This window comes from Pipistrellus kuhlii, unplaced genomic scaffold (genome assembly GCF_014108245.1).
Source record: "Pipistrellus kuhlii isolate mPipKuh1 unplaced genomic scaffold, mPipKuh1.p scaffold_m20_p_2, whole genome shotgun sequence".
Taxonomy (NCBI): Eukaryota; Metazoa; Chordata; class Mammalia; order Chiroptera; family Vespertilionidae; genus Pipistrellus; species Pipistrellus kuhlii.
In genome coordinates, this window is record NW_023425515.1 from 175,476,139 (window position 1) to 175,500,206 (window position 24,068).

The window sequence follows — 24,068 nt, forward strand, 5'->3', positions numbered from 1 at the left end:
ATTGTTTGTAGTAAATTCTCCCAAAACAAATGGCTCAAAACATTGATTATCTTACATTTTCTGTGAAAGGAGTCTGGGTGTAGCTTAGCGGGGTTCTCTGGCCTAGGGTTTCTCACAAGGCTGCAATCAGGATGTCTGTCAGGGCTGCACTCATCTCAGAGCCAACCTAAGGGAAAAGACTTGCTCCAAGCTTACTCACATGATTGTCTGAAGGGCTGAGCTCCTCAGTGCTGTTGACTAGCTCTTTTCCACGGGGCGGCTTTCAACAGGGCTGTTCACTTCAGCAGAGCGAGCCAGAGAGACAGTAAGACAAGAATCACAGTCTTGTATGTATAACCTAATCTCAGCGTGGCAGCTCATCACTTGTGCTGTATCCTATTTGTGAGAAGCAAGTCACTAAATCCAGTCCACGCACAAGGGCAGGGGAGGGCGTACAAGGGCATGAATATCAGGATATAAAGATCATTTCTGAAGATGTTTACCACTACTGCCCTCAGGCCCCCAATGATAAATGTCCCTTCACCATGCAAAACACAGTAATCCCTTCCCAGGGTCCCCAAAATTCTCATCCTATCATAGAATCAGGTTCAGGTGTGGATGAGGGTCTTGGGTATGTTCCTTAAGTACAGGTTCTAGAATAGTGTTCCTCCAGATCGGTAGGTCTGTGAAACTAAAGAGAAGTTATATGCCCCACGTGCCCGATATGCAGAGGGCTGGGATAGGCCTAGGGTAGGGGTGTCGAACTCAATCAGAGAAGGGGCCAAAATCTAAAATCCAGCCTAAATCGCGGGCCAAATGGTTTACTGAACAGTCATAAACTGTCATTGTGATGGAAACGCAGCGGAGTGCAGTGATGACAGTGCGGTGCGGGCCACATTGCAAGGCCTGGCGGGACGGATTTGGCCCGCGGGCCTTGTGTTTGACACATGTGGCCTAGGGCAATGGCTACAAATGTCCTGTTCAAAGGGAGGAGGAGAGGGGGAGATATGGGACATATGGGGCATAAAGGTGTCTTTGATCCATAACAATTCTGAAATCCACCCAGGGAAAATACTGCTAGATTATTTTTTATTTTTTTTTCGTTTAAAAAATCTAGAAGTAATTCTCTCTGACTCTTAGCTCCACCTTCTGAGCTCTTTGTTCCTCCCTCTGAGTCATCCTTCTTTTTCCATGAACAGAAACACATGTCTGGGGCTGACTTTCCCTCAGTCGGCTTCCTACTGCCAGGTCTGGGTGTCTGTCCCCCGACCTTTTACTTTGTGCTGTCTCTGTCCCTGTCAGGCCAAGCCCACGATATTTCTTCCGTTAACAGGTTTTCTTAAATTTTGTGGGTCTCCTAGACATCTCGTTGAGATTCACTCGCACAAAAGCCACACCCACAGATTTCTCTGAACTGAATCCCTGTCTACCTCGGGCTTTTGCTGGGACGGCCAGGGGACAGTGCTCTCAGGCTCCCCAGAGGCCCTGCTGTTTGACCTAGGCTTTGTGAGGCCCTCTAATCTCTTTAAAGAGCTTTTGGGTGACTAAGTGAGACTCTGATCCCCTTGATCTGCCCCAGATCTTAACCAGAGGCTGCAGTCACAGCCTCGGCCTTATCTCCAGCCCACCTTTTCCTGATAGTGCTCAAAACCCTTTTAAAAAGTTTTTAGCATTTTTTGCTATCTTGGGAGACTGAGGAGATTCAAAACTAGCAAGTCCTGGGTCCTTTTTATTTAACAGTCTTTCCCTCGTATTATATCTCTTCTCACATAACCAGCAAGAAGGAACCTGACAGTACCATCCACACTTAGCTTGGACATGACCTTAGCTGGGTCACTAAGTTTAATAGGTATATGCTCTGCCTTCCAAATAACTGCAGACAGCAGTATCACTAGCTTCCTGCGACCACATAGTAAGAGCCCCTCTCCCAATGTCCAGTAACCTGCTTCTCCTGTCATCGGAGCACTCTCTGACAGCATCCTTAAAATCTGGATTTCTCTGACGAGCTCCTCAGAACTTCCCAGCCTCTCCCACTGCCCAGCTCCAAAGCATCCCACCTATTTAGATATTTTTCTGGACATTATCCTTCTCTTGGTACCAGCATGTGCATTCATGATCTCTTTTGGTTTGTGACAAATTACCCCAAACCGTCCTGACCGGTTTGGTTCAGTGAATAGAGCGTCAGCGAACTCAAGGGTCCCGGGTTCGATTCTGGTCAAGGGCATGTACCTTGGTTGCGGGCACATCTCCAGTAGAGGGTGTGCAGGAGGCAGCTGATTGATCTTTCTCTCTCATGGATGTTTCTGGCTCTCTCCCTTTCCCGTCCTCTCTGTAAAAAAAAATCAATAAACTATATATTTTTAAAAAAATTACCCCAAACCTAAATTTGGCATGAAACAACAACTATGTTCCTTTCTGTGGGTCAGCAATCGGGCACGCTTAGGTGGGCTGTCACAGTTGCAGTATAGATGTCCCTGAATGTGGATAGTGACCCACTCCACACTCAGTCATGGCCGTTGGCGAGAAGCAGTTCCTGGCAGACACTTAGGCTGACGGCCTGTGTTCTTCACTGGGCACTGATCAGAAGCCACCCTCTCAGTTCCTTGCCACAGGAGCCTCTCCATAGGGCCGCTCTCGGCATGTCAGATTGCTTAGAGCGAGCAAGCAAGGAAGTGAGAGTCAGAGTCTTTTATAACTTAGTCACTTCTGAAGAAGAGACCTCCTGTCACTTTTGCCCTATCCTGACTATTAAAAGTAAATCCCTAGGTCCAGCCCTCACTTGAAGGAATTGCACAAGGGTGTGAGTACCAGGAATTGGGGATCCCCGGGAGCCATGTCAGAAGATGAGTGTGGGGGATAGTGCAACTGAAGAGGCAGCAATGGCCTAATTATGCCATGTCAGACTCCCATAGGTGATGGCAACCATGGAAACCTTTCACTGTCGAAGGGGAGGAGTCTGGAAACATTACTCAGTAGCCAGAGCAGAGGAACAATTGGAAAGAGAGTGATGGGTGGGAGAACTGTTGAGAGGAAACTGTCACAAGGGGATGGCCACACAAGTGCACACTCACTGTATCACTGCGGACCTGACCCAGAGGTCAAAGCCAGTCTTCGGGGTCACACGGCCCCTCAGGACCTTTGGCTATGCTCTTCCTCCTAGTTCAGCTGTGTTTTATGTGTTGGCCTCACCTTCTTTAAACCATCCTTTAAATCATGGGACACTTCTTGCACACCAGACCTTCATTTACAGTGACACCCCAGACATTTCACTTCTTCTCCTGCACACCTATAGGTACTGCTTGTGGGAGTGTGATGAGAGGTGCAGGCCAGGACTAAAGGGTGCCATTGCCTTTGTGACCTCACCATCTCCATGGACTTGGTCCTCAGCCATTAGTGGAGGCTGAGATCAGCTATAAGATCCCAGTGTTGCTGTGTGCCCCAACGCTAACTGATTGTTTGCCACTGGGATCAACTTCGCTGTTGGGATTTGAGGGAACCCCAGTAAATAAATATATTGCTTCCCCTGTGAGTTTATAATTAATTGGCAGGTGTGGGAGAAAGACAGATGAGGATCAGCCTGTCACCTTTACTACTGATGAACCCGGTGGAGAGCAGACCTGCACACACTCCACAGCGGGGGTGGGGGGAGGAGAAAGAAGAGCATGGTCACGCCTCCTCCCGATTCACCATGCAGATGAGCTAGGCTACCTCTTGGGAGTGAACATCCAGGCTGCAAGGGGGAGGGAATTCTTCTGTGGTCCTGGGAGTGGGAGCCTCAGGACCACATGGGAGCTTTTAGAAATACAAAGTTTAGGTGCAATTTCTGGAAACATTGAATCTAACTAGGCATGGGCCCATGTCTGTGCTTTACTGAGCGCAGAGGTGATTCTAATACAGATCAAAGCCGAGACCCACTGGTCTAGTGGTAGCTGTTCCACACGGAAATAGGAGGCCCAGGAAGAAATGTTCCCCTGGAATATTCTGCCAGCTGTGCCCACCCCCCCCCCCAGCCCCCTACCCCTATTCCTGGAAAATGAAACTTAAGAGAAGAAGTTCCATAGTAGATTTTTAGCTTACAGCTGCTACAAGGAATGCCAGGGAAAGTTTCCTCTCCAAAAGGGAAAAATGTCACAGATTTGGTATTTGCTAGTCACACCTGTTTCTCTCACAGACCGTGGAGGGACTATTATCCCCTTGTTGGCATTTGATAGTCTCTGAACACTCAATGTTAGAGTGACCACTAACTGGAAGTTATGGATGGAAGCATATGTCTCTTCAGGCTCTGTGGCTCCCTGATTGCACTTAGATTTCAAAACAAACTTGATAATGCCTGCCCCTCTCCAGCCTCATCTCACCAACACACTCACACCTTCAGATATCCCTTCAATATGCCAAGCTTGCTCCTGCCTCAGGACCTTTGCGCTTGCTGTCCCGCTGCTTGAAGAACTCTTTCCTCAGACCCTGATATGCCTGGCGCCTTCTTGTCCTCTAAATCCAAACCCATATGTCATCTCTGACCACCCATTTAAGGTGCCAGCAGCCCCACATATCACTGTCAAGCTCACTGCCCTGGCTTATTTTCTTCAGAACATTTGACACCTTCAAAAAATGATCTGGTGTATTTGTTGACTTAGTTCTTTGTCTCCCCTTCACTGGAACGTAAGAGATCAGGGACCTTGCTGTATCCATGGCATCAGAACAGTTCCTGGTCTATTGCAGGCCTAACATTCACATAAATATTTGTTGAATAAATGAATAGATGAATGAGTTAATGGGCACAGGAAAAGGCTCTAGGAGCACAGTGGAGTGTTTTCGCCAACATTGATGGGCCCAAAGCCCCTGCCTTCCTCCTCTCACGGGGAGGGTCACCTGGGCCAGTGGAGCAGGTCTGGAATGCAGGCACCACGCCAGAGTTTCCACCTGCTTTCCCTGCCACCCATTATCTTAAGCATAGGCTCCCCCCTTCTTCTCCTGGCCCTGCCCTGCCTCCCCCTTCCCTGTCATTACATTAGAGTCATTACAAGCCAGCAGATTCATAGCCTCCTGTTGGCTTTTTCATAAAGAAATGTTAATGGAGTTATTTTTCAGCAGGGGCACTGCAAATGGTTGTCAAAACGCTGACTTGGCCACCCATATTGACATAATTAATCACACAGGAAACCAGAAAGGGGTGGCATGAGGCCTGGGGCCCGTTGTGTAGGGGGCTCTTCCCAGAGAGGAGTGTGCTGTAACACACAGCCGCGCCCACCAAGAGCCCACAGGTCAGGCTGGAAACAAGACAACGCAACTAGAAACATTACCAAGTAGTTCGAGTCAGGATCGAATGAGCACTGGGGCGGGCTCTTCTAGCGTCAAGCAATTGGTATCAAAGGAGAGGAAATTAAACAGGTAGGGTGGAGGCTGGAAGGAGAAATACCTTTAAAGACAGTCTTTTCTAGAATTATAAGGAAGATGGCATCTATTGAGTATTGTATTAGTTATCTATTGCTGGGTAACAAATGACCCCAAGCTTACTGACCTCAAATAACACACATTTATTATCTCACTGTTTTCTGGGGGATCAGGAATCCAGTTACAGCTTAGCTGGGTCCATTGCTTGAGGTCTCACAGGGCTGAAATCAAGGTGTCAGCCTGAGCCGAGTCCTCCTTTGGGGCTTAGCTGAGGAAGGACCTACTTCTCCACTCGTGGAGTTTCTGTAGTTCCTGTAGTTGTAGGACTGAGACCTTCAGTTTTTTTGCTGGTTATTGGTCTGAGGCCACCTCATCTCCTGAAACTTCCCACTGTCCCTTGCCATATGGGTGTCCCCAGATTGAAAGCTTACTTTGTCAAACCAGCAAGGAGGATCCCTAGAGCAAATCAACCATCCAGATGGAGTTTTGTGTATCATCACATAACCATGGAAGTCGCATCCCATCCTCCTTGCCTTACTCTATTGGTTGGAAGCAAGTCACAGATGCTACCCATGGTTAATGGGAAGGGATTGTACAGTGGGGTGTGGGAAAGGGGACCCATGGGAGAGCCTAGAGGGTGTTCACCACAGTCCCTATTATGTGCTAAGGGCTATGGCAGATACTTTGGCATGTGTTACATCATTTACTCACTAAAACTATCTGTAAGGCAGGCGTTACCACGTTGCATAGATGAGAAACCCGGGACACAGAGGATTGGGAACTTGCCCAAGGTCCTGTGAAGTTTAAGATGGGAACCACTTGTGTCGTGACACCAAGCTAATCTGTGCACACTTAGAAGCTGAGGTTCAGCATCTTTATAGTGAAGAGCAAGGCCTGATGGGGGAAGGGAAGGGGGTAGCTAGACGGTTATAGCTCTCCCATGAGAGCAGGAGGAAAGGATGGGTGTGGTTGCATGTTGTGAAAGAAGAAAACCTAGAACACTTATGTCTGATGATGTCTGTTTGCTCAATGAAGCAGAAAATGTGAGTGTCTCTTGAGTGAGTGGATGTTGGGCTGGAGGGAAGCCAAGTTGGAACAGCAGCTGTGGGGAATGGGAACGGGAACCTTGCCAGCAAGAGGGCAAGGTTGCCAAGTAGCATAAAGCTGCTTCCTCCGGGAAGACTTCGGTGGTTGCCTTTGTGGGTGGTACCCATCTTGCCCCAGCATGTTGCTCAGTCTTCACTTTCCTCATCCTGCCTTGCAGTGCTGTGGGTTATGCCCACATTCTCCATTCTCATCAGAGGGAACATCCTGTCTCGCCGAGCAGGAACCTAACAGTAGTCCCTGTTGGACTTCCTGGCACCCAGCACAGGCTCTAACACAGAAGTCCTACATAATCCAGGATTCCTGCCTGATATTAGACCCTGAATTTCTAAATGACACCGTATTTCCTCTCCTCTTCAAGGTTCACCCAGTTCTGAAAGACTTTTCAAAATACATATTTTTCACTTTTGAAAGTAAAAGTTTAAACAATCCCATCATGGACTAAGGGTTGGAGGTAGGACTAGGGAAGTCTGTAGCATGCATAGCCTAGTGACGAAAAAGCAGGCTTGCTGGTAGGCCCAGTCTATTTGATGTCAAGAAGTCGAGAGCCATTTTAAAATATCCCATGTGAATCTATATTGATTGGTATGAAATGCTGCCCACAGGATATTGTTGCCTGAAAAAAAATTGTTGTCTAAGATTACCTGTTTTGACTCCTTTTAAGTGGCAGAAAACCTAAGTCTAACCATCTTAAAGAAAAACTGAAATGTGAGGCCATCTTCAGTGACAAGTTAAGCCTGAGAATGAGCAATGACTGTCATCAGCCCCCGGCTGCCTCCTCCCCTAGGACTCCTAGGACCAGTCCGTAGACCCATTCTGATTGGACCAATGTGGGTCCCATGCTCATCACTGAACCAATCACTGAGGCCAGGGGCATTCCATTTCATCAAACCTTAGTTGGGTTGAATCACTGTGTCATGAGCAAGAGGAAAAGGAATGGATGCCATGTGGTGATACAGGCAGACCATCTCTGTTCTCTGTATGCTGTGCTTATAGCCACAGAAAAATGGGTGGGTGCCCCAAAATATCAACAGGGTTTTCTCCAACTTCTAGGACCTGGGACACAATCAGGCAGCTGTTTTTGTAAAATCAGCCCCGAGCTTCCTCCTGACTAGGACAGGGGCCACCGCTGGAGTTTCATCTTGGCTGTTAACGGTATCCAAGCCTTACTGTGCTGTGATGTATGGTGCAGAATTAAGGGTTATGGCAGATACTTTTCCATGTGTTACATCATTTATTCCAGGCTTCTGACCTCCTGGTGAGGAAGCTGGCGGGACTGTACATATACCTAGCCTTGAGTCGGGCCATGACCCTGAGCAGGGCCTTCCACCCTGGATAACTAATTGGAACTGGAGACTCTTACCTTCCTGACTTTTAGCGTCTTAATACCTAGAGACTCACACACACCCTCTTCCCCGCCCAAATGAAGTCCTGTAGGTGCCGACCACTCACCTTTGGCCACTGTTGCCACATCTCTCAATGCTGTCCCCTCCCCAGATCAGTTTCCAAACTCTACCACGCTACTCAGTTCTGCAAAGCAGCAGCCACAGCCGCTCTAACGCCACACACGAGACCAGGGACAGGCAGCACAGTTGAATGGCCTTTATTTCTATTTGGAGCCACCAGCTTGATGGGCCGCAGCCTGCCCACACCCCCTGCACGGTTTCCTCGCCAACCGTTTGAGATTCTTCCTGGCAATGCGTTGCTCGCGGTAGATTTTCAGTTCCTCGTAGTACTTAGCTCTCAGAATAGCGGCTCTCTCTTCGTACAGCTGCTTCTCCATGTCTGATTTCGCAGCCCACAGCTTCCCTGAGGCCTTAGCCACCTGCACGACGGACCAGGTGGGATTCTCCCTCTTCAGCTGGGCATAGTGGTCTTGGCAGAAGAGTAGGAAGGATGACGGAGGCCGCCTGGGTGCGAGTGGGTCCCGCTTTCTCCGCTTTTTCTTCTTGCCAACGTAATTCATCATCTCTTCCTGGTATCGGGCTTTGTCGAGCTTGGCCAGGGCTTCGTACTTGGACTTTTCGTGCTTGGAGATGGACTTCCATTTTTCCGAGCACTTTCTAGAGAACTCTTTAAAGCCAAGGAAGGAATTTGGCTGCTGCTCCTTAAACTTGTTTCTGTAATTCAGTAAGAAGTGGATGTAAGAAGAGACATTAACCTTGGGCCTTAGCTGGATTTCTTTTGCCATGTTCATCAGATCATGTTTTTCTGGATTCAGTAACTTGGACAGCAGAGACTTTTGTCCCCACACTCCAGGAGCAATCTAGAAGGTGCTCTGCTTGTGGTGAATTGTCCTCTCTGTAAGAGCTGCAGTCAGGGGCCGGCCTTTTCAGTGGTAGGGGCATTATTAGGTCATAGGAGGAGCTTGTGACGTCATCCACAAGCTGGCCACTCTTGGCATTTGCATAGAGGGACTGTCATTGGTTGGCTACGCTATGGTCAATTTTTCTTGCATCTCATGAAACCTAACGGTTTTTCTGGAGAAAGCTATGGAGTAGCTCCTTCCCCCAGAATATTTCCCCCTGGCTTCCTGGAGGCAGCAGCTTTGCTCAGCTCCGGTTCCTCAGATGCAGCAACCAACCATAGGATTCTGCCTTCCTCACCCTAATATTGACGAGATGCCATGTCATCCCTTCCAAAGTCAGGCTGGAAATAAGGGACTCGGGGAGGTGGATGGCCCCAGAGCTGCGGTGATAAAATGGGAAGTCTTTCTGTTTGCCTGGAACAGTGGCAGCTCACACCACACAGAGTTTAGTAGTAACTCTAAAAATAATCAGGCGTCACAGCCCTGACTCGCTTCCTGTCAGGACAGAGTTGTCTGATTTAAAACCTGAGCACTTGGGTTGTAAGTCTAAATTCTTCTTCCTCTGAAGATTTTTGAGGGAGGGGGGAGAGCAGAAGAGAGGAGAACCTTGGCATTTTGCTAATTGCATTTGAGATCTAATCCTTGGACTCAGGGTTCCCCACTTCTTGGGGTTAGAAGACCCAGGTCTAACAGCTACATTCAAATAAGTTGGTCTCTGGCCTTTTGTAAAAGCACTCGCAAATATCCCACAAGACTTCCAACTGGAAGAAAAAGAGAAGTTCAGTCAGAAGTTTAGTCACCAACGGGTACTTGCTTGTTTGATAATGGAATTAATATGACTCGAAAATCGAGCCTCATTAACATAAAAATTAACCTGTTTAAGGTAAAACAGCCCAGAGTAGGTGGGAGTGTGGATTTGGGCTCATTTACCCCACTCAGGCCTTGCTTCCTCCCATTGATAGAAAACTAACTGCTCCTGTGAGGGCTAAGGGTCCAGAGAAACTTGCCTAAGACTAGACTGCATTTAGGATTTTTGCCAAGTCCATTCCCAGGGCTCCAAGATTTACTTCATTTTCCATCTTGTGTGAAAGAAGAATGGAAACTGATGAGAGACCCAGTCTTGAATTCTAGCCCAGCTCTGCCAAGGGCCACCTAAGCCAGCCCCTTTTCTCGCTGTGAGCCTGTGATTTCTCATCTATAAAATCAGTGTGGTGGTCGAGACCGGTTTGGCTCAACAGATAGAGTGTCGGCTTGGGGACTGAAGGGTCCCAGGTTCGATTCGGTCAAGGGCATGTACCTTGGTTGCAGGCATATCCCCATTAGGGGATGTGCAAGAGGCAGCTGATCAATGACTCTCTCTCATTGATGTTTCTAACTCTCTATCTCTCTCCCTTCCTCTCTGTACAAAATCAATAAAATATTTTTTTAATAAATAAATAAAAATAAAATCAGTGTGGTGGACTGGCCAGAATAGGCCCTCCAGCTGACATGCTATAGTTCTGTGGCTGGATTTGGGGGCCTCTGAGATACCAGATGCCAGCTGAGGATATCTAGGCTAGGGTAGGGGAGAGAGGGGCTGATCCTGAGAACGATTACTCTGAGGACATTTGTCAACCCAATTAGCTTTTCCACTCCAGTTTTTTCTCCCAAGAAACCAGAGGTTGGCTCACCTGTATGGTAGACTCGAGCTGGGCTTCAGAGATGAATGGGACACAACTTCTTCCTGAGGAAAAAGGATGGGCTGTGAGGAAGAAGGGGGGGTAACCGTCCTGCGTACTAATATACTCTGCCAGACTTACAGAACAACCTGCAGCTTATCTGGGCCTCTCTTCAGGGCCTCTATTTATGACCTTCACCCTCTCACAAAGTTAAGATCCAGGAAGATGAAACCAGTGATAACCATTTGGCCCACCAGATCTAGGAAGAAAAGATATAAAAGCATAGAAGCTATGGCAGTTCTTGGTTGGTCGGGTCACATCTCTAACATGGAGGGATGAAGCAGGGGTCAAGGGTCCTTTGTCTAAAGCTTCCAGAAGGTAACGCCCCCTGCTTTCTAGAGCAGTGCTGTGTGTGCTGGTGTCTGAGGTCTGCCCCTCCAGAGCCCCTTACTTACCTCTGCACTCTGCTCTCTGACCCATATGGACCACATAAATGAATCCTGTGTCCTCTGACTTACATTTGTTTGGCCAGTGGAGACCCCAACAGGAGATGGAGGGAGGAGGTGAGGTCAAGGCATTCACTCTCCTGGCTCCCTCCTGGGGGCTCAGCTGGAGCTGGCTCTCAGTCCCTGGGCCGAACACCTCTCCTTAAAACGTCCTCTCTAAATGACTGGCCCCTTCCAGGTTTAGGAGCCACCCCTCTCCTTGCCCCCGCCTGCCAAGGTGGTAGGATCTCTGCTTTAACTAGCCTCGGAGGACTGGCTGTCCCTTGTGTCTTTCCCACACCTTGCTCTTTCCTTTGTGAACAGCCTCTTTATTAAACACACTAATTAAACATCTAATTTGAGTGGCCATCTGTTTCAGTGCCATCCACTATGAACAGCCGTGAGGTGGATAAAGTGTGGACATCAATCCAGGTAAGAGGGTATTGAGCTTCTGGAAACCTAAGAGCAGAGCAATCACATTGTCTGGCATGGTCTGCATGGGCAGGAGTGCCTGCCAGGACAGTGGCAGGACAAGACTACCAGGCCCAGGAAGCAGCGTCTCATATCCTTGTATCGCGAGATGACGTCTAGGCAGGGCCAGGCAGTAAACAGTTTAGGTTTTACAGGCCACACAGTTTCCATTCCAAGTTCTCAACTGCCATTATAGCTCAAAAATAGCTATAGATAATATGTAATGAATGAGGGCAGCCGTGTCCCAATAAAACTTTGCACAAACAGCTGCCATCCACATCCATTTTACATCATGACCCATTTATTTATGCACATGCATACCTCATAATAGTATTTACATAATGCCTAATTTGTGTCATCTTCTGTTCTAAGCACTTAGCCTATATTAGTTCATTTAGTCCTTATAAGAGCCCTGTGTAATGGGATGGGGTGCTATTTTTTTCTTCTTAAAGATACATGTCTCTAAGCACAGACCTTACAGAAACAAGTTTTTTGAAACCTCCATTTTCTATTCTATTCTGTTATAATCTTCTATTTTATTTTGTTATTTAAAATACAACCCACAGACTGGTCTCATGACTCCTCAATTAGTTTGAAAAAATACTGTCATAGGCAAACTTGGAGGGAGCTCCCCTGTACTTGGTGATAAAATGAACTGAAAATCAGAACATGACCTTTGGAGCCAGAGAAACATAAGTTCAGATTCTAGCTTCACCACTTACCAGGCTGAATAATTCTGGGCAAGTCCAGCTCATTACATCCTTCTCTGGGCAAGGCTTTGAAGTGATGATAAAAGCAGGGATTAACTCACTGAAATAATAGAAGCCCCTGACACTCCCAGTCTCCTGCAGTGTGGGCTGGATTAGGGACCTGCTTCTAATAAATGGAATATGGAAAAAGATTCTATCTTTACAATGGAGGTGAACATCAAGCCATGTTGATATCACAGCCGCACTTTCTGTGATGTCATAAACAAGGGCAGCTCCCTCTGTGTGATTCCCCCTTCAAATCCATAAACCCTGGTCTAATTATGAGAAAATATTAGACAAACCAAAGTTAATGAACATTCTAGAAAATACTTGACCAATATTCTCCAAAAGCGTCATGGTCTGGAGAAAACAATAAAAGCATGAGAAATGGGATTGAAGGAGACTCAGGAGATGTGATTACTGAATGCACTGAGAAATGCTGGACTGGGTCCTGGAACAAAAGAGGGAAGTAATGGACAAGCTGGGCAGATCTAGATAAAGTCTCCAATGGAGCTGATGGTTCTGTAGCAATGTTGATTTCTTAGTTTTGATACACGAACCATGGTTATATAAGTTGCTAATATTAAGGAAAGCTGCTTGAAGGAAATTTCTGTACTAATTTTGCAACTCAGTTCTCATTTCAAAATATGAAGTTTTGGGTGTTTTTTGTTTTTGTTTTTGTTTTGTGTTTTTTTGTTTGGTTGGGCTTTTTTTATCTCCCCAGCTCTGGCCAGTGTGGCTAAGTTGGTTGGAGCATCATCTTGTATACATCAAAAGGTTGCAGGTTCGACTCCCAGTCAGGACACATAACTGGATTGTGGATTTAATTCAGGGTCAGGTTGTGTACGAGAAGCAACCAATCAATGTTTCTCTATCACATCAATGTCTCTCTCTCTTTCTTCTCTCTAAAATCAATAAAAATATCCTCAGTGAGCACTTTAAAAAAAACAAACATATCCCATCTGAAAAGTACATCTGAAAGTACTGTGCACCCAGGGTTGAGACAGCCTGCTCTGGACCCTTCTCTTTCAGGACACACAGGGCAGATTTTAAACGCCATCACAGTAACCTACACTATGGGCAGATCTTTGTTGCAGTGTTTCTCAAATATGGGGGCATGCTGGAACCACCTGAGAAGCTTTAAAAAAATCCCAGTGCTCAGGCCACAGCAACAACAGGAGCAAAAGGACCAGGCACAGACAGGAATGGAATAAATGCTTTGATGCTTCCTCCACCCCCTCCTGCAGCTCCTCCACCTGTGGGCTGGGAATCGGTAGCTGGGTGGGCCCTCCGAACAAGGTACCTGTGGCCAGAAGAATGACTCCACCAAGACCCCAACGTCTGTGAACGTTAACTTGCACAGCAAAAGGAACTCTGCAGACGGGTTATGTTAAGGATTTTGAGATGGGAGATTATCCTAGGTTATCCAGGTGGGCTTGATGTCATTTCCTGGGTCCCTGTCAGAAGAAGTAGGAGTGTCAGCATTAGGGATGGAGATGTGATGACAGTTGCAGAGGGACAGAGTCTGAAAGAGATTTAAGGTGTTGCCCTGCTGGCTTTGAAGATGAAAAGACCACAAGCCAAGAAACAAGGCTGCTCAGACGCTGGAAAAGGCAAGCAAATGGATTTTTCCCTACAGCTCCCAGAGGGCTCCGCAGCCCTGCCGACACTTTGACCGCGGCCCAGTGATACCCATTTTGGAGTTCTGAGCCCTAGAATTGTAAGATAATAAATCTGTATTGTTTCAAGCCATGAAATTTGTAGTAATTTGTTAAAGCAGCTTCTCGTCTAACTGGTGGTCTGTAACTTTTCCTGTGCTATCCTTAATCCCTGCTTGTGTTAATAGAGATGAAATATTTACACCGATGTTTATTGGATTAGTTAAATCACTGATTTATAGTGACCCGTGAGAAGCAGGCTCTAAGGGATGGACAAGACTTAGAAAGGAAGGTGGTACTAGAGAGAGGAATCTGAAATTTCCTAGAAGCCAAACTGGTGGGGAAGGCAGGGTCATAAATAGTACACTTAGGCCGAAACCGGTTTGGCTCAGTGGTAGAGCATCGGTCTGCGGACTGAAGGGTCCCAGGTTTGATTCCGGTCAAGGCATGTACCTGGGTTGCGGGCACATCCCCAGTATGGGGTGTGCAAGAGGCAGCTGGTCGATGTTTCTCTCTCATCAACGTTTGTAGCTCTCTATATCTCTCCCTTCCTCTCTGTAAAAAATCAATAAAATATATTTTAATTAAAAAAAATATTATAGTACACTTAGGCTTCCTTGGCCCTGACCTCATGCCAGGCACTGTCACTCAATCAGATGTGACCGTAAAAAAAAAATTAGGATGATGCTTTAAGTTTATCACTTTGGAAGCCTAGACAGAGGTTAAGCGGAGACAGGCCTTCACGTTCAGGTTGGCTTGACTCCTGAGGCCATGAGGTCAGCCTCGCCTGGGAGTCTAGAGACTGCCTTGGCTGGGGTCAGGAAAAGGAGGAAGCCTGGAAGGATCAAGGCCAAGTCTGTCAGGAAGAAGTCAGGCAGGAGGATGTTGTGTCTGAATCTCCACACTTCAGGGATTCAGACGAGATTTTCTCATCTGGGCTGATGCTCATTCCAGATGGATCTGGTCAGGCGATCCCAGTAGACTGAATGCCTGGAGTCCAGCAAGTAGATTGACCTGGACAGCCCACTGCACCACAGTAGCCTCTGTGGAGGTGTACATGGAGCCTGCATCCACTCCTAAGGACAGATGCTGACCAGAGCTGGCGGAGGTGCCAGCACCCAGACCCACAGACTAGCGGACAGCTGGACAGGAAAGGGGATCGGCATGGTGGGCCAGGCATGTCTGCTTTCCTTTGGCAGGATGCAGCAAAAAGGGAGGAGATCTAGACCAAGATCTGCAAAAGGGAGAAGACCCCATAGTGAGCCCTGCCTGCTTCCCAGAGGCCTTGACAAAGCCACTCCCTTGCAAATCCCTGCCTCTCTGAGCCACAGTGGGCGTCTTTGATTTTGTCTGCTTAGGACCCCTCCCATCTTTTGGGCATATTTCTTCTTTTGAAGAACTGTCCCCAAACCAGTCCTAGGGTTCTAGTAGATGCCCATGGCACATCTCCCAACCAGACTAAGCAAATGCCTTGTGTGACCCTTTTTGAGTCACACCCTCTTCTTTCAGGGAATGAAGGAAGGTGGTGAATCATGGAGCTCCTAAGGGTGGGCATGGCTCCAGCCTCGAGCATCCAGTATTTGCAGTGGAGAGAAGGGAGCCAGCAGTCAGAGCACAAGAGAGATGGGGTGCTGAGAAGGCAGCCTATGGCAGCCACACCCCTGGGTCTAGTCATCCCAGCCACCGCCCTGCTCTTCCTATGGGCTAGCCACAGCAGCCAATAATTTCTCTTCAATTCCAGACTGATTGGATCAGGATTTCGGCCAGGATTTCTGTCAGAGCTGCCAGCCTCAGGCGGGGCTGGCTGGCTGCTTTCTGGAGGGAGAGAGGGAGCATGAATAATGCTCAAACTCACAATGGCAGTCAAGTGGCAAGCGAAGGCTGGCATGGGAGGCTCCTCAATAAGTTATGTCTAAGCATTTCCTCTGGGTGAGAAGTAGTATCCAAATGTAATCCCAGAGGCCTCTGCAGGCCATACACTGTCACCCTCCTAGGAAGTGGTAAGGTTCCTTCTCTGAATCATTCTGACAGTGAACAGGCAGAAGATGGCCAGCTGAGTAAGCAGGAGCTGGTGGAGACCAGGCCAGAGCCACACAAGGGAGAAAGGGAAGGTGGCTCCCAAGCGTATCGGCCACTCTGGGTGCCACAGAGTGTCCTGTCCTTTCACCCCTGCTCTGTTCTGTCACTAGAGGGGATACAATTGTCCTTATTTCTGCTCTGGAGCCCCAGTCACCAACCAGTGGTCCACGGACCACTGGTGGTCTGTGAGGTCCCAAAAGTTGGCTACCACTGCTCTGGAGAATAGGGTTTACAGCCGATGAGATGGTATCGTCTTTCTTCTCAGACCTAAGCAAGGAAGGAAAAGAGTTCACATCTGTGAGGTGCCCACTGTGTGTCTGGCACAGTCCTGGACACGCTATATCCACCGGCTTGGTGGTTCTGCACAGTGAGGAAACTGAGACTCAGGAGCTATGGCACAGGCCCATCTTTACACACCTGGTAAACAGTGGAACCCAGGTTCAAATGCAGGACTGTCAGATTCCAGAGGCCCAGCCCTTCACCCTTGACCTTCTTAAACCTGTTGCTTCTGAGTAGGAGAACACGAAAGGTAATGAACCAGACAGGTGACCTTTCTTTCTTGGCAGAAACTGAGCCAGGAAAGGGAAGAGCCATGTGAAGTGTAGCTTGACTTGGTCTCTAGGCTTTCGTTCCTGGGCCATGCCTGATGGAGGTAATGTCCCAGGGCCAGCTACCTTTCCGTGTCCCAGGGCCAACCAAAAAGAGGGCCAAGCCTCTCTCCTTCCCTTTCTCCCTTGACCTAATGTCTCTGGGCATGGGGACCATTAGGTCGCCAGGCTGGATCTCAGGTCTAATCTGTACTAACAGAGACTCAGGTGCAGGGAATGGGCAGCTGAGGTCCCAGCAGCTGGTCGGGGCTGAGATTGCCCTTAGATTCTGTCCCAGATTGGAGAGGACCTAGAGGAGGATGAATGTACAAGGCACAGGACAGTATATAAGAATGAAGGAGAAGTAGAAGAAATGATGTTGGGACTCCGTGTTTGCAGATCTCCTGCCGGCACAGTCCCAGTGGCTGATTGGCCCTGGGTCACATGCTCACCCTACCCCCACCCCCCAGTGCCATCAGCTGTGCCCTTAGGGTTTTAGGAGCTGTGGGTTGAAGCAGAGGGAGACTGATCTTCTAAGGTAGTGGTTCTCAACCTTTCTAATGCCGAAACCCTTTAATACAGTTCCTCATGTTGTGGTGACTTCAACCATAAAATTATTTTTGTTGCTACTTCATAGCTGTAATTTTGCTACTGTTATAAATCGTAATGTAAATATCTGTGTTTTCCGATGGTCTTAGGCAACACACAGATTGAGAACTGCTAGCAGGGTCGCCTAAGACCATCGGAAAACACATATATTTACATTATGATTCATAACAGTAGCAAAATTAGTTATGAAGCAGCAATTAAAATAATTTTATGGCCAAAACCGGTTTGGCTCAGTGGATAGAGCGTCGGCCTGCGGACTGAAGGTCCCAGGTTTGATTCCAGTCAAGGGCATGTACCTTGGTTGCGGGCACATCCCCAGTGGGAGGTGTGCAAGAGGCAACTGATCAATGATTCTCTCTCATCGATGTTTCTAACTCTCTATCCCTCTCTCTTCCTCTCTGTAAAAAATCAATAAAATAATAAAATAAAATAATAATAATTTTATGGTTGGGGGTCACCACAACAAGAACTGTATTAAAGGGTCACGGCATTAGAAAGGTTGAGAACCACTGTTCTAAGGCTTCAAGCACAAAGAATGGAAGAACCTGATTGAGACCTGGAGACAGAAGAGGAGAGAGTTGGCTGAGTTGTAGGAGAAGTTGTAGGAGATCCACCTGGCACCAGACCCAACCCCATTCTGTTCACTTCAGCATCATGGACACAGCCTCTCACAGAGTCAGGTAATGCCTTACCCAGCAGCCCCACTGGTGAGCCGCTGAGCTGGAAATGGAAGGAACTGACACCCCAAGCCATTCCCAGACCTTCTCAATGTGACATCCCCAGGACATCAGTAATGGCATCCTCATCCCTGCTGACAGCAAACACAGCCAGGATAGGATCCCTGTCCCTCAGCTCTCCCAGGCTCACACGCATGCCTCCAGGGTGCAGTGTATCAAAGGGAACCGCATTTACCTGATGGAGTTAGTTGGCTGATGTAGTTAGTTGGTGTGGGTTCCCTGGAGCTGACAATTAGCTGCACAGGGAAGAGCCCTGATAATTTGTTGAGTTTATTGAGTTGCTGCTGGGGAAGAAGAAACCTTTGCTCACATTTATTACCAAATTCCACTAGTGCTGTATTGGGGATATGTCAACATGAGAAGGGTCCCCCCAAAAGATACGAGCAGCTGCCACGTGAATGAGGAGCACAGCCAGGGCTGAGGAACCAAGGGATTGGGACCAAGGGATGTCTTCCTGGGAAACCCAGAGGAAACCCAGAATGGCCTTCAAGGCCCTGCCTGCTGCCTCCAGGCTTACCTGATCCCGGCTTTGCCCTATATATGTCATCTGCTTCCACCAGCAAGATCGTATTCATGTGTTCATTCATTCAAGGGTTCCTCCTTCTAGTGAGTGATATTTACTGTGCCTTTTCTTTGTATCATGCACTCTGCAAGGTACTAAGGAAAGAACTGAACAAGAAAGAAGCAGCTCCTATCTTCAGGGAATTCACAATTTGGTGGGTGAGGCAGACCCCTGAATGACGTTGGTGAGCCAAGCACTATGGTAGGGAAAAGGCAAGGAGTCCAGAGGTACGTGGAAGAAGCCAACTTCTTGGAGCCATTGGCTGTAAGGTGACCCTTGAAGGATGAGCAGGAAATAGCTAGAAAAGGTGTGGGTGTGGATCAAAGTGGGCAGGGAGTATTTGGCAAGAGGTGAGTTCTTGATCATTGGAGGTATTGAAAACAGATTTCTACTGACCCTTTGTCAAGAATGCTGTATTTGGGATTCATACATAGCTGGTCATTAGACCTAGGAGACTTCTGAAGCGTTCTCAAGTAAGATTTTAAGGCTAGCTGGTTTCCTCTCTCCTGATCACAAATTAGCAAAAGTGTCCCACTATTGAAAACAGGAGAATGCCATTTGTTCCTTCATCCATTCGTTCATTCATTCATTCATTCTTTCAAATGCATGTGTATGCTTAACTATCTCCACCAAAGCAGCTGCCTGGAGTAACTGGCCCTCCCAGGGGCCTCGATAGATCTCCCTGACCCATGCCTGTGGTGCTGTCAGCCCAGCTGCCTGCAGGCCGTCTCCCACCCCCACTGCCAATGCCTCTGCACTCCCTGCTCCCACCAGCTGAGTCTTGCTCTTTCTGAGAATCAGATGGGTTTGTTGCCAACTCTCTCGTGCCAGTCATACTTGTTATTGTAATTATGTGATTTAAATTAAACATCACATAAACTGATGAAATATGAGTGTGAAAGGAAATATAGTTGCATCTATGGAAACTAAATTGAATGCTTTGGAATGGCTCCATGAAGGGAAAGCTCTGGAATGAATTGCTTCCTAAATGTTAGGTGTGTGTGAGCGAGGCAGCTGTACCCACGGAGTCAGTTCCATTGGGTCTGTCTTGTTCACCACCACGTCCCCAGTGCCTGGCACAATGCCTGGCACAACATAGGTGTTCAATAAGTGTCTGACTGGACGAGCTGTAGCAAAATTGGAAATGATGAATGCTATATTATGGGAGTAGTTTATGCTAGACAGGCAATGCAGAGAATTAAGTTAAAGGAAAGGCCTTGGTCCTGCATTAAGTGAATTGGCAAGTAAAATGTACGTTCAAGTATTTTATATCATAAAGACATGTTTAAGCTATGTATGCATTCTTTTATTATTCACTACATAGGAAAATATATATATATATATATATATATATATATTTTTTTTTTTTTTTTTTTTTTTTTTTTTTTTTACCAACCAACTGTATCAGCAGAAAGGCCTCTATGGTAAGTGTCAATAAAATCTTTCTATAAATGGCAAGATAAATATTTTGGCTTTGTAGGTTATATTTTCTGTCACAACTACTCAACTGTGCCATTGTAGCATGAAAGCAGACAGTATATAAATAGACGAGTATGGTTGTGACCCAGTAAAACTTTATTTACAAACAGCCAGCACGCTGTAGTTGGCCAACTCCTGTTCTGTGGAAGTGATTTGTCCGGTGTGTCAGGAACTGTGTTGTGTTGGTGAATATACCAAGAGAAAGAAGATCTGTCCCTGCTCTTTGGGAGTTTATCTTCTAGACAGAGAGATGGACAAGTCAAAAGATGATCATGATTTAATGGGCCCAGTACAATGGCAGGGGCTTGTGCATGGTGCAAAGGGGACACTAGAGGGAACTGCCCCTCTGGTGGGGACAGGGGAAGGGAAAGGTGGGGAAAAGGAGGCACTTCGTTAGATTCATGGATGAGTGATTTCCCCCCCACCCCCCCGCCCGGGTAGTCAGGTGAGACAACAAGAAGGGCATTCTAGGTATACAGAGAATAGCATATGCAAAGGCATGGAGACATGAAAGTAGCTAGAGTCTAAGAGGGTGTCATTGGAGAAGAAAGGCATGAAAAAATTTGGACTTAATCCTGGAGCCAGTGGGTCTTCACCAGGACATTTGTAGAAGGATTTTCAGCTGCATCCTGCTGTCCTTTTCATCCCCCAGAGAGGAGCACAGGTGGGAAGGAAAGGGAGCTTGAGAGTGGGGATAGGGTGGTGAATACTTGCTGTATTTCATGTTCTTCCCAGCCAGCCTTGGAAATGGAGAGCTGTTTATGGTTGGCCCTGGGACACAGAGATGCTTCAGCTCTGAATCAGATCCAAGCAATGCACATAAATTAGTAAAGACATAAAACCTAGGACAGCAGTCACCAACAGGCGGTCTGTGAGGTCCTAAAGGTTGGTGGCCGCTGTTCTAAGAGCACAGAAAACAAATGCTATATTCACTGAGATTGGAGGCTGCAGAGAGAAGGGGACATGGTAGTTAAATCCTGTAGGTTATAATACAGGATGCTTGGCGAATATGTGAATGAACAAATGCTCTCCTGAGAATGTCAGTTTTCAGGGATAAGATTTACACCAAGGTCTCCTGACACTGCTCCCCCTCGGTCCCTTGCAGAGTCACTGTCATCTTGGGAAGGAGGCTCTCAACACCCCAACTGTAGGGGAAGCTTCTTAAGAAGAAATGCTTCCCACGAAGTCTGCTCTGAGCTCTCTTATTACCAAGAGAAGAGCTTGGAGCTTTCTGCAGAGGAACTCAAAGCCACTTTTCCCATAATCAGCTACATGTATTAAAGGGAGTGATTTTTTTTTTAATTCTCCCAAGCCAGATTCCATTAATGAAGCCCCATTTAACGGAAGTCAATTTACCAAAAAGGAAAAAAAAAATGGAGTGTAATTGCTTAAATACATTTTATGTTGTAACGCAATAGCAATTTCCTGGGTGAACTTGGAATTCCCCAGGCCCCCCATAGTGAAATTAATGTGGACAGAAAGGTTTGAAAGGGAGGATCTCTCTTTGTGTTTCTCTCCTTTAATTATGGTTCTAAGGGAGGAGCAAAATTAAAGAGGATGCTGGAGGGAGGGGAACAACAGGAACAGAATGGAATTCAGCCTAAACTATCCCACTGCCTTCCTTCATGCCTGCATGTTAGGTCTGAGTGCATAAGCTCTGAGTGTGATGACCTGGGTTTGAATCCCACCTCTGCTAGTTAGTAACTGTGTGATCTTGAGCAACTTACCTAACTTCTCTGTGCAGCCAGGTGGTACAGTGGAAAATGGCATATAAAGCAAGTGCAAAAGCAGAAAAGCATAGCCAAAACTGGTTTGGCTCAGTGGCTAGAGCGTCTGTCCGCGGACTGAAGGGTCCCAGGTTCGATTCCTGTCAAGGGCATGTACATTGGTTGAGGGCACATCCCTGGTAGGGGGTGTGCAGGAGGCAGCTGGTCGATGTTTCTCTCTCATCGATGTTTCTAGCTCTCTATCCCTCTCCCTTCCTCTCTGTAAAAATTCAATAAAATATTTTTAAAAAAAAGAAAAGAAAAGAAAAGCACAAAAAAACAGTATGTGTGCTTCAGTTCACATTAGTTCTTCTATTTGGCTGGAGAATGTGTGTGTGCGTGTACACTCAGGGAGGGCAGGCAGGTGGGAGTCAGACCAGGAAGGCTTTACTAATAAAGTGACATTTGATCAAAGGCTCAAAGGAAGTGAGGGAGTGAGCCAGGTGGAGGTCTGAGAGAAGAGCCAGGTAGCAGACAGAGGGAATGACAAGTGCCAAGGCCCTGAGGTCAGAATCAGGCCTGGCCAGTTTTGAACAGCAAGGAGATCATGTGGCTGGTCATTAAGAATAAAAGGATGAAGAGATGGGGAGACAGGAGAAGGAAGGCACATGTCTTTTTTAAGGCCTCAGGCCATAGTGAGGTATTTTACTCTGAGGATTGGAAATTCAGAGTAAAATTTTAGTTTGTTTTTACTTAGCTCTGTTAATGTACATAAACTAAAATTACCCATTTTCATTGTACAGTTCTCAGAGATTTGTCAAATGTGTGCATCTCATAAATTGCTGATTCGATCTTCTGCTTCATTTAGTCTGCTGTTGATTCCTCCTAGTGTATTCTTCATTTCTGAATGGTTCTTTTTAATGGTTTCTATGTCCTTTTTAATGCTTATTATGTCTTTGTTTAAGTTCTCACTGAGATTATCTATTCTTCCCCTAAGCTCTTGGAGCATCCTCATAACCATTGTTATAAACTGTGCCTCTGGTATCTTGGTTGCTTCCATTTCATTTAATTCTTTTCGGGGAGATTTCTCTTGTTCTTTTATTTGGGGCATATTTCTTTGTCTCTGTGTATTAGGCAGATCTGCTATGACTCCCAAACTTGTTATAATGGCTTTATGATGTAGGTTCTTATTGGGTTCAGAAGCACAACTTTCAGATCACCTGAGCTTGGTGCTCCAGGAATGTTTCTTGTGGGTAATGTGCATCCTCCTATTATAGTTGAGTCTAGAATGTTGTTGGCCCCTTTCTGGGTGGAGTTTACCCTCGGGTTGGCTGGCTATAAGGATAAACCTTGATCACCCATGTATGAGTCTCTGTGCAAGGCTTCCCCAAAGTGGTATTGTCTCCATCAGGGTCTGTGTTGCTGCCATAATCCCCTTTAGGGTGTGCTGCTTGTGTGGCTAGTTGGGTCAAGCTCTGGTGCAGTCTGAAAGCCACCACTGGTCGTATTGGTTCTCGGTCCACTTGGGCAGGGTTCTGGTACAGGTTGCTGTCATAAATCGTGTGTAACCAGCTTTGGGCTACTGGTCTAGAACTACCACACTATTCACTGTTTGTGGCTGCATCTGCTGGGCCTGGGTGTGCATGGGAGGGGCCAAGCTGAGTATAAGGGTCAGTTTCCTCCAGCTTATAGCTGGGGCAGATGGGAGGCTACCTGGTCTTCCTGAAGTCTGCTGAAGAAACACTGTAGAGTGGGCCCAGGCTGGCCATGTTCACAGGAAGGGGGCAAGCAGTTACTGAGTTTCCTCTAAAAGCTTCTCCAAAGAAAGAACACACCAAAGATCCCCGCTGGGTGCAGCCAGCATACCCTCTGCAGGACTCAAGCACTCAGTCTGGTGTCGCTAGTAGTTGGGGGACCTGGTAGTGCACTCTCCAGGCAGGTACTGGAACAATAGGAGTGCTTGGCCTGGGAAGATGTCTGGTCTTTAGCAGACGCTCTTCTCTCCCAGGCAGACTGAATCCCCTCTGATTTTCACCACCAGATGCACTGTGGGCTCCTCCATGAGCTCCTCTGTAGACTCCACCATCTGTGCTACTCTGAGTTGGGGATCCCTGCATGGGTTTGAGCCCCCATTCTCCTGATAGGAGGGAATTTTGCAGCTGAGATATTCTTCTGGTTTCTCAGCCTCTCCACCTATGTGTGTGGGGGGAGAAGGGGGATGCGGAGGGGGTCGGGGGAGGCAGCATTTTCTGCATCTCCACCCTCTTACCAGCCTCTGTGTGGCTTCTTCTGTAAATCCTTGGTTATAGTAATTCAGTTCACCTAGCCTTCAGTTGGCTATTCAGGTTGATTGCTTTATAATTTAGCCATAAATCTGGTTTGGCACCAGTTGGGAGGAGGTGAGGGTAGCTTCCACCTACTCTGTAGCCACCTTGTCATGTGTACATTGCACTTAACTGCCACCTTGTTCAGGATAGAGAACGTTTCCACTGCCCGGAAGGTCCCT

At 47.2% G+C, this 24,068-nt stretch overlaps 2 protein-coding genes across 4 annotated transcripts in view; one reads left to right on the plus strand and one right to left on the minus strand.

The window, feature by feature from the left end:
* The window catches only part of CSMD2 (CUB and Sushi multiple domains 2), a 540,305-nt gene that overhangs the window by 241,154 nt on the left and 275,083 nt on the right, over nt 1-24,068 (plus strand). The window lies entirely within an intron of this gene.
* On the minus strand, nt 8,063-9,956 carry HMGB4 (high mobility group box 4). The gene has a single exon (XM_036446755.2). It carries the CDS (start codon nt 8,669-8,671, stop codon nt 8,084-8,086), a length of 588 nt encoding a protein of 195 aa, XP_036302648.1. The 5' UTR covers nt 8,672-9,956; the 3' UTR covers nt 8,063-8,083.

Excerpts from the sequence above, each read along its gene's own strand:
- HMGB4 (XM_036446755.2), bottom strand. The coding sequence starts at position 8,671 with ATGAACATGGCAAAAGAAATCCAGCTAAGGCCCAAGGTTAATGTCTCT.